Source organism: Rhinoraja longicauda, chromosome 20 (assembly GCF_053455715.1).
Source record: "Rhinoraja longicauda isolate Sanriku21f chromosome 20, sRhiLon1.1, whole genome shotgun sequence".
In the NCBI taxonomy this organism is placed as follows: Eukaryota; Metazoa; Chordata; class Chondrichthyes; order Rajiformes; family Arhynchobatidae; genus Rhinoraja; species Rhinoraja longicauda.
This window is the reverse complement of record NC_135972.1, coordinates 19,244,599-19,253,418: the sequence shown is the minus strand read 5'-3', so window position 1 is coordinate 19,253,418 and position 8,820 is coordinate 19,244,599. Positions and strand designations below refer to the sequence as shown.

The 8,820-nt window shown below is 55.8% G+C and overlaps 1 protein-coding gene across 1 annotated transcript in view; it reads left to right on the top strand.

Moving 5' to 3' along the window:
* The first annotated feature begins 25 nt into the window (after positions 1-25).
* Positions 26-8,820, top strand: part of polr3b (polymerase (RNA) III (DNA directed) polypeptide B) — a 55,974-nt gene continuing 47,179 nt past the window's right edge. Inside the window, exons 1-7 of the mRNA XM_078417094.1 lie at positions 26-205; positions 3,808-3,840; positions 4,476-4,532; positions 5,199-5,263; positions 5,702-5,777; positions 7,963-8,063; positions 8,150-8,241. Of these exons, the coding sequence (XP_078273220.1) occupies positions 116-205; positions 3,808-3,840; positions 4,476-4,532; positions 5,199-5,263; positions 5,702-5,777; positions 7,963-8,063; positions 8,150-8,241 (514 nt within the window). The 5' untranslated portion in view covers positions 26-115. The remainder of the gene's footprint in view (positions 206-3,807; positions 3,841-4,475; positions 4,533-5,198; positions 5,264-5,701; positions 5,778-7,962; positions 8,064-8,149; positions 8,242-8,820) is intronic.

Below are 8,820 nucleotides of genomic sequence, written 5' to 3'. Positions count from 1 at the left end.
TTGCTTTTCTCTCCCCTCCCACCCTCGCCCCTCCTTTCCCCTCCTCCTCCCTCTCTCCGCCCCCCGGACCCATTGCCGGGGCCGCGTGTTCCGGGGACGTGTTTGCGGCGCGGACATGGAGGAGGCTGCGGCCATCGACCTGCTGGTGGCCGAGTTTGGGGAGTTGGGCCCCGCGGAGCTGGCGGCGCCCGTCTGCGCTATCGAGGTGACGGGCCGGGGAGTCACGGGGAGCCTGTACCGCCGCGACCCGAGCCCTGTCTCACCTCGTCCCCCCTTCCCTCCCTCTCCCCCCCCTTCCCTCCCTCTCCCTCTCCCCCCCCTTCCCTCCCTCTCCCCCCCTTCCCTCCCTCTCCCCCCTTCCCTCCCTCTCCCCCCCTTCCCTCCCCCTTCCCTCCCTCTCCCCCCTTCCCTCCCACTCCCCCCCTTCCCTCCCTCTCCCCCCCTTCCCTCCCTCTCCCCCCCTTCCCTCCCTCTCCCCCCCTTCCCTCCCTCTCCCCCCCTTCCCTCCCTCTCCCCCCTTCCCTCCCACTCCCCCCCTTCCCTCCCTCTCCCCCCCTTCCCTCCCTCTCCCCCCCTTCCCTCCCTCTCCCCCCTTCCCTCCCTCTCCCCCCCTTCCCTCCCTCTCCCCCCTTCCCTCCCACTCCCCCCCTTCCCTCCCACTCCCCCCCTTCCCTCCCACTCCCCCCCTTCCCTCCCTCTCCCCCCCTTCCCTCCCTCTCCCCCCTTCCCTCCCTCTCCCCCTTCCCTCCCTCTCCCCCCCTTCCCTCCCTCTCCCCCCCTTCCCTCCCTCTCCCCCCTTCCCTCCCTCTCCCCCCCTTCCCTCCCTCTCCCCCCCTTCCCTCCCCCTTCCCTCCCTCTCCCCCCTTCCCTCCCACTCCCCCCCTTCCCTCCCTCTCCCCCCCTTCCCTCCCACTCCCCCCCTTCCCTCCCTCTCTCCCCCCTTCCCTCCCTCTCCCCCCTTCCCTCCCTCTCCCCCCCTTCCCTCCCTCTCCCCCCCTTCCCTCCCTCTCCCCCCCTTCCCTCCCTCTCCCCCCTTCCCTCCCTCTCCCCCCCTTCCCTCCCTCTCCCCCCCTTCCCTCCCTCTCCCCCCCTTCCCTCCCTCTCCCCCCCTTCCCTCCCCCTCCCCCTCCTTCCCTCCCCCTCCCCCTTCCCTCCCCCTTCTCTCCCCCTTCCCTCCCCCTCTCCCCCTTCCCTCCCCCTCTCCCCCTTCCCTCCCCCTCTCCCCCTTCCCTCCCCCCTTCCCTCCCTCTCCCCCCCTTCCCTCCCCCCTTCCCTCCCTCTCCCCCCCTTCCCTCCCTCTCCCCCTTCCCTCCCCCTCTCCCCCTTCCCTCCCCCCTTCCCTCCCCCTCTCCCCCCTTCCCTCCCCCTCTCCCCCCTTCCCTCCCCCTCTCCCCCTTCCCTCCCCCTCCCCCTTCCCTCCCCCTTCCCTCCCCCTCTCCCCCTTCCCTCCCCCCTTCCCTCCCCCTCTCCCCCCTTCCCTCCCCCTCTCCCCCTTCCCCTCTCCCCCCTTCCCTCCCTCTCCCCCCTTCCCTCCCCCTCTCCCCCCTTCCCTCCCCCTCTCCCCCTTCCCTCCCCCTCTCCCCCTTCCCTCCCCCTCTCCCCCCTTCCCTCCCCCTCTCCCCCTTCCCTCCCCCTCTCCCCCTTCCCTCCCCCTCTCCCCCTTCCCTCCCCCTTCCCTCCCCCTCTCCCCCTTCCCTCCCCCTCTCCCCCTTCCCTCTTCCCTCCCCCTCTCCCCCTTCCCTCCCCCTTCCCTCCCCCTTCCCTCCCCCTCCCCCTTCCCTCCCCCTCTCCCCCTTCCCTCCCCCTCTCCCCCCTTCTCTCCCCCTCTCCCCCTTCCCTCCCTCTCCCCCTTCCCTCCCTCTCCCCCTTCCCTCCCTCTCCCCCTTCCCTCCCTCTCCCCCCCTTCCCTCCCTCTCCCCCCCTTCCCTCCCTCTCCCCCCTTCCCTCCCTCTCCCCCCCTTCCCTCCCTCTCCCCCTTCCCTCCCTCTCCCCCCCTTCCCTCCCTCTCTCCCCCCTTCCCTCCCTCTCTCCCCCCTTCTCTCCTTCTCCCCCCCCTTCTCTCCCCACTCCCCCCTTCCCTCCCTCTCTCCCCCTTCCCTCCCTCTCTCCCCCCTTCCCTCCCTCCTTCCCTCCCTCTCTCCCCCCTTCCCTCCCTCTCTCCCCCCTTCCCTCCCTCTCTCCCCCCTTCCCTCCCTCTCTCCCCCATTCCCTCCCCCTCTACCCCCCTTCCCTCCCCCTCTACCCCCCTTCCCTCCCCCTCTCTCCCCCTTCCCCCTCTCCCCCCTTCTCTCCCCCTTCCCTCCCTCGCTCCCCTAAATGCCTCAGAACTCTATAGCTTATTTCAAAGGGTAGTTTAAAGTCAGCAACACTCCTGGTGGGAAGAGGCGTGGGCGAGATTGCTGTGTGCATCAGTGGGTTTACAGTAGATGTCAGTGGATAGTTTGCTGAGATGGAGATCAAGAAAAGGGAGAGAGGCCAACGATGCTGGGAGTGAATGTGAGAGCAGGTTGGATGTAGGCAGCAAAGGTGATAACACTGACAAGCTGCTGGCATGTGCAGGCAGCCGCACCGACAGAGGTGGGCTTGGAACAAGGACTGTTCCAGGTAGCTGACGCGAAGTCGGGACCAAGAGAGGGCAGTGGCTTCACGTTGACTTGTAAGAAGTGGGAGGAATCCTTCAACAACTTCTGTTTCCATGTCACTTCAACTCCCCTGCCCATTGCCACACTTGCCTGCCCTGTTCTTCGCTGCCACGGTGAGGGCAAACACAGCCTAGAGCAGCAGCACCTCGTACTCCACTTGGGTGGTCTGTGGGTGTGAGCTATGAACTCTCCATTCTCAGGTAACCCATTTCCCATGTTCCTGTCCCACTCCCAGCGGTCCTCCCCGGGTCCCTCTCCATTCCCCATCTCCATCTGCCCATCACCCTCACACTCTGCCTGCGTTTCTGCTCCCTGGCTTACCCTTTCCGCTGCCCTCAACTAGTTCCATCTGCCCATCGTTCTCCCCATTCCACCCACCAGCCTCTCTTTCCCTTTGTGCTCCGTCACCCAGCTCCACCCACCCATCACCCATCACCCCCCCCCCCCCCCCCCATCTCACCTGCTTCCGCTCATCTCATTGAAACTTACCGAATAGTGAAAGGCCTTGATAGAGTGGATGTGGAGAGGATGTTTCCACTCGTGGGAGAGTCTAGGAGCAGAGGTCACGGCCTCAGAATACAAAGGACGTTCCTTTAGGGAGGAGATGAGGAGAAATATCTTTAGCCAGCGGGTGGTGAATCTGGAATTCATCGCCACAGGAGGCTGTGGAGGCCGTCAATGGATATTTCTAAGGCAGAGATAGATAGATTCTTGATTATTACTATGGGTGTCGGGTTATGGGGAGAAGGCAGGAGAATGGGGTTGAGGGGGAAAGATAGATCAGCCATGATTGAATAGACTTGATGGGCCGAATTGTGCTCCTTTCACTCGTGAACTTATGAGCCTACCAAGTCTCTGTCTCACCCCTCCCTCTAACCTCTTTGTATCGCGTCCATCTTCTCTCCACACACTGGCCTGACGCAGGGTTACAACCTGGAAGACAAACCATTTCTCTGCCTCCACAGATGCTGCCTGACTCGCTTCAGCAATTTACTTTACATTTTTAGTGATCAGTTACAGACCCAAACAATTGATCAATGTCACCTATTACCTGAAACATTAACACAAAGTGGAAATGTAGTATCGGCTTCATCATACTGTAAATATCTTGCAGCAGTTTAGCTGTGCATTTCTCTTGATTTTCTGTGTTTTGTTTTCCTTTTAGGAAAAATGGAAGCTACTGCCTGCGTTTCTGAAGGTAATGTTGGAAGATGGGAAGGTGGCTGTGTTTTATTTGTTCCCTGTAGATAATCAATATTTGCCTCCCCTTAACCTGTGCCATGAGAAGATTTACGAGGATGTTGCCAGGACTCGAGAGAGATTGGACAGGTTAGGATTTCATTCCTTGGAGTGCAGGAGGCTGAGGGTTGATCTTGGAGATTTGTATTAAATCACGAGGGGAACAGATAGGGTGAAAATCTTGCTTGTAGCAGTATCACAGGCACATAGACAGACAATAAACACAAAAATAAATGGCACAAATCACATATAAATTGTGCACAGATTATACATAAATCATGTAGTTATACATAAATGGCATGAAATTCTTAAAGAATGAAGACTGCAAACAAAACAAGATATTAGCACAAAAACATAATTAGAAAATAAACAAAACAAGTCCATTGTAGTGCTTGAGTTCTTTTTAAAATGTTATTCTGTTCTCTGTCCGCAAGTACCTGGTAACTCGGCACCTCCTGTTGCAAGAACCGTCTGTAGGCAAACCTTCCCGCCACATGGCCACAGGTCTCTGTCCTTCCTCCCTCGTCCCCACCACTTCCCGATCCGTGTCTGTGTGCGTCTCGCTGGCTGAACAAGTTAATTCTTTGTTTGCAGGTCAAGGGGTTGGTGAAGCAGCACATCGACTCCTTCAACTACTTTATAAATGTGGAGGTAGGTATGTTAGTGTCCAGCTCTGGCCCGTTCCCACAGACCGTTCTCACGCTCGCTGTCTCCCACAGACCGTTCTGCCCCCTCACTGTCTCTCGCACAGACCATCCTCACGCTCACTGTTCTGATGCCCACTGGCTCACCCACAGACCGATCTGCCCGCTCTGTCTCTCCCCTCTGTCTCTCCCACACACCGTTCTGCCCTCCCTCTGTCTCTCTCCCACAGACCGTTCTGCCCACTTACTGCATTTCTGCAGACAGTTCTCACGCTCACTGTCTCTCCTACAGACTGTTCTGATGTCCACTGGGTCACCCACAGACCGTTCTGCCCCTCACTGCCTCACCCACAGACCGATCTGCCTCTCCCACAGACCGTTCTACCCGCTGCCTGTCTCTCCCACAGGCCTTTCTGCCCTCTCTCTGTCTCTCACCCACAGGCCGTTCTACCCTCTCCCTGCCTCACCCACAGACCGTTCTGCCCCTCACTGCCTCTCACACAGTCGGTTCTGCCCTCCCTCTGTCTCTCTCCCACAGACCGTTCTGCCCCTCACTGCCTCACCCACAGGCCGTTCTGCCCCTCACTGCCTCTCACACAGTCGGCTCTGCCCTCCCTCTGTCTCTCTCCCACAGACCGTTCTGCCCCTCACTGTCTCCCCTGCTCTCCTCTAGATTAAGAAAATCATGAAAGCCAATGAGAAGGTGACCAGCGACGCTGACCCCATGTGGTATCTGAAGTGAGTGCTGATCTTTATCGTTCCCCTCCACGGAGATGTTGCCTGTGTTGTTGGAAAGGAAATGAAACTGCAGATGCTGCAATCTGAAATTAAAACGGAAATGCGTCAAAACCTCGGTCGGTTAAGCAGAATCTGTGGGAAATAGAACTGATGACCCTCCACCTCTGGGCAATGGTCCCGAAGCATCAGCTGGCTTCTGTTTGCACAGAGGGCGGCACAGTGGCACAACGGTAGAGTTGCTGCCCTGCAGCGCCAGAGACCAGAGACAGATGATATTACACTTTGGCAGAGTTCAAATGATTCCACTTGTAACATTGTATTAAATATAAGACCATAGAGGATTGCATTTATATAGTGCCGGCACCAAAATTCTCCATCGTCAATTAAGCCATTGAAGTGTGATCATCAATGTAATGTTGAACAATGTGTTTATTTTAGGTACCTGAATATTTACGTGGGTGTTCCGGATGTTGAAGAGAGCTTCAATGTGACCCGGCCTGTGGCCCCACACGAGGTACAGTGCAGTTCCCTCGCTCAGCAAGTATGACAGATTCTTATTAGTTACTCTCCCTGTTGGCAAGGGGCCTTTACTATCCGAGTCGCCTTTGGCCGGTGGGGGGGGGGGTCACTTTGAGATCTGCGGTCCATGTGGGTAAGGAGCTTTTGGCGACGGAGTTCTAGGATTTACACCCTGCAGTAATGGTGATACATTTGCACACACGGCAGCTTCAGTGAGTGCGGGTTTAACGTAGTTTAAATCATCTGCCTTGTGCTGAGATTGTGTGCTTAAGGGCGGCACAGTGGTGCAGAGGTAGAGTTGCTGCCTTACAGCGCCAGAGACTTGGTTTTGATCTCGACTACATGTTTGCACGTTCCCCTGTGACCGCGCGGGTTTATCTCCAGGTGCTCCTTTCTCCTCCCACACTCCAAGGACGTACGGGTTTGTAGGTTAATTGGCATTAGTAGATTTGTGAATTGTCCCCAGTGTGTAGGATAGTGCTAGTGTACAGGGTGATTGCTGGTCGGCGCAGACTCGGTGGGCTGAAGGGGCTGTTTCCGTGCTAAATTTCTAAAACCTAAAGTCTAAATCTCAGAGTAAGCAGCTGTTGCAGATTCAGAAAGAGCAGGTTTCTTTCTGATTATCAATTAGGACATTCCCCCCACTTACAAGCTACCTGACATAGGACAGACCCTCCACAGATGCTGCCTGACCCGCTCAGTTCCACCAGCACTTTGTTTTATTTCTTTTCCACCCCCACCCCTCTCCCCTTCACTAACACTGCCCACAGTTTGAGTTGAGCTCTCCTCCGTAATTCAATGTGGATCACAAGCAGTGGTGAAAGGCAGACGTGGGTGTTGGAGAGCGGTGTGCGGGGAGAGTGGGAGGGTGGTGGGAAGTGGCCTGTGCCCACAGGTGGGAAGGGCAGCAACAATGGGATTTGGGTGTTGGTGCCCATGAGCTGAACAGCGAAGGGAAGGAGAGAGGTGAAAGGATTGGGATGGGATGTGTGAACACTGCAAGCCCAGAGTGTTTACACCCAAAGCTCTGCGTGGCTGGTTGAAGATGCTGCTCTGAGATATCTTCAGTGCACACTCTCCCCATGACCCTGCTTCACTGCAGTTTCTCTCCCCGTGATCCCGCTTCACTGCGGGAACTCTCCCCGTGACCTTGTGTCAGTGCACGATCTCTCCCCGTCTAAAGAAGGGTCTGGACCCGAAACGTCACCCACTCCTTTTCTCCAGAGATGTTGTCCGACCTCCTGAGTTACTCCAGCTTTTTGTGTCTCTCTCCCAGTGGCACCTGGTTCTTCTCAACTCTCATTTATTGTATTGTTCCTCAAAGGTTAGATGTATCTCCGGAAGATATAATTGGGATTGTTCTATGTACTCTGGACACAACAAGAACACATTCTGGGAGCGATGAGTGTCGGTAAATCCCGACGAGGTCATATTTTACATCAAGCTTAGTCACTCACTTTTTAAGAACTCCTTTTATAGTAAACTATGATTTGAAAATGGTGCCAAATCTGGTGACTCTGTACACTGTCTCAGTGTTCTACCACAATATACATGTACTGCATCTGAGATGCTTATCCAAGATATGTCTGGGTGCTTTTGTACAGTTGATAGTTGTACTGAACAGTATACGAAAATGATTTTCATTTCAGTACCTCGGTACTACTCTCAACAACTAGAGAGCGGTTCTGACCTCCCATCTACCTCACTGGAGACCCTCGGACTATCGTTGGTCGGACTTTACTGGACTTTATCTTGCACTAAACGTTATTCCCTTTATCCTGTATCTGTACACTGTGGACGGCTTGATTGTAATCATGTATGGTCTCTCCACTGACTGGTTTGCATGCAACAAAGGTTTTTTCACTGCACCTGACAATAAACTAAACTAGACTACATGTGACAAATAAAGTACCAGTGAACCATTTTTCTAATCTCTCCCAGAATATGAAACCGTTGCCTTTCTTTCTGAGTGAAGTTATTTATTTCTGTAGGAACATAACTGCAGATGCTGGTACAGATCGAAGGTATCACAAAATGCTGGAGTAACTCAGCAGGTCAGGCAGCAGCTCAGGTCGAGACCCAAAACGTCACCCATTCCTTCTCTCCAGAGATGCTGCCCGACCTGCTGAGTTACTCCAGCTTTTTGTGATTCCTGATTTATTTCTGACTTCCTTTCTCAGTGTCGTCTGAGGGACATGACGTATTCTGCCCCGATCACAGTGGACATTGAGTACACCAGAGGCAGCCAGCGCATAATCCGCAACGCATTGCCCATCGGCAGGTAACCAGCAGCCGCCGGGCCCAGCGCCGCGTTTGCCCGCGTGTCCGTCTTCCTGTCCTGTGCTCACGGCTGATGTTTCACCCTAGGATGCCAATTATGCTGCGCAGCTCCAACTGTGTGCTGACAGGGAAAACGGCAGCGGAGTTTGCAAAGCTGAATGAATGTCCTCTCGACCCAGGTAATTACTGGCCATTTTTCCAATGGGCCTTCACGGCAGATTGTGTCAGAATGTGAACCTCCTTCCAGGGCGTAGAGACAGGAACTGCTGATGATGGTTTACCAAAAAAAAGACTCAAAGTGCTGGAGTCAGCAGGTCAGACAGAATTTCTGGAGAACATAGTTAGGTGACGTTCTTCACACTGATTGTGGGGGGGGGGGGGGGGGGGAAAGAAAGCGGGGCATGAGGGGTCGTCCTGCTTTCTTTTTCGGGCGGCACAGTGGCGCAGCGGTAGAGTTGCTGCCTCACAGCACCAGAGACCCGGGTTCCATCCTGACCACGGGTGCTGTCTGTACGGAGTTTGTGCCTTTTCCCTGTGACTGGGTTTTCTCCGGGTGCTCCGGTTTCATCCCACATTCCAAAGCTGTACAGGTTTGTAAGTTAATCGGCTTCTGTAGATTGTCCCTAGTGTGCAGGATAGAACTAGTGTACGGGGCGATCGCTGGTCGGCGCGGACTAGGCGGGCCGAAGGGCCTGTTTCCACGCTGTGTTACTTTAAAAATAAAATCAGTCTATAGAAGGGTCCTGACCCAAAATGTC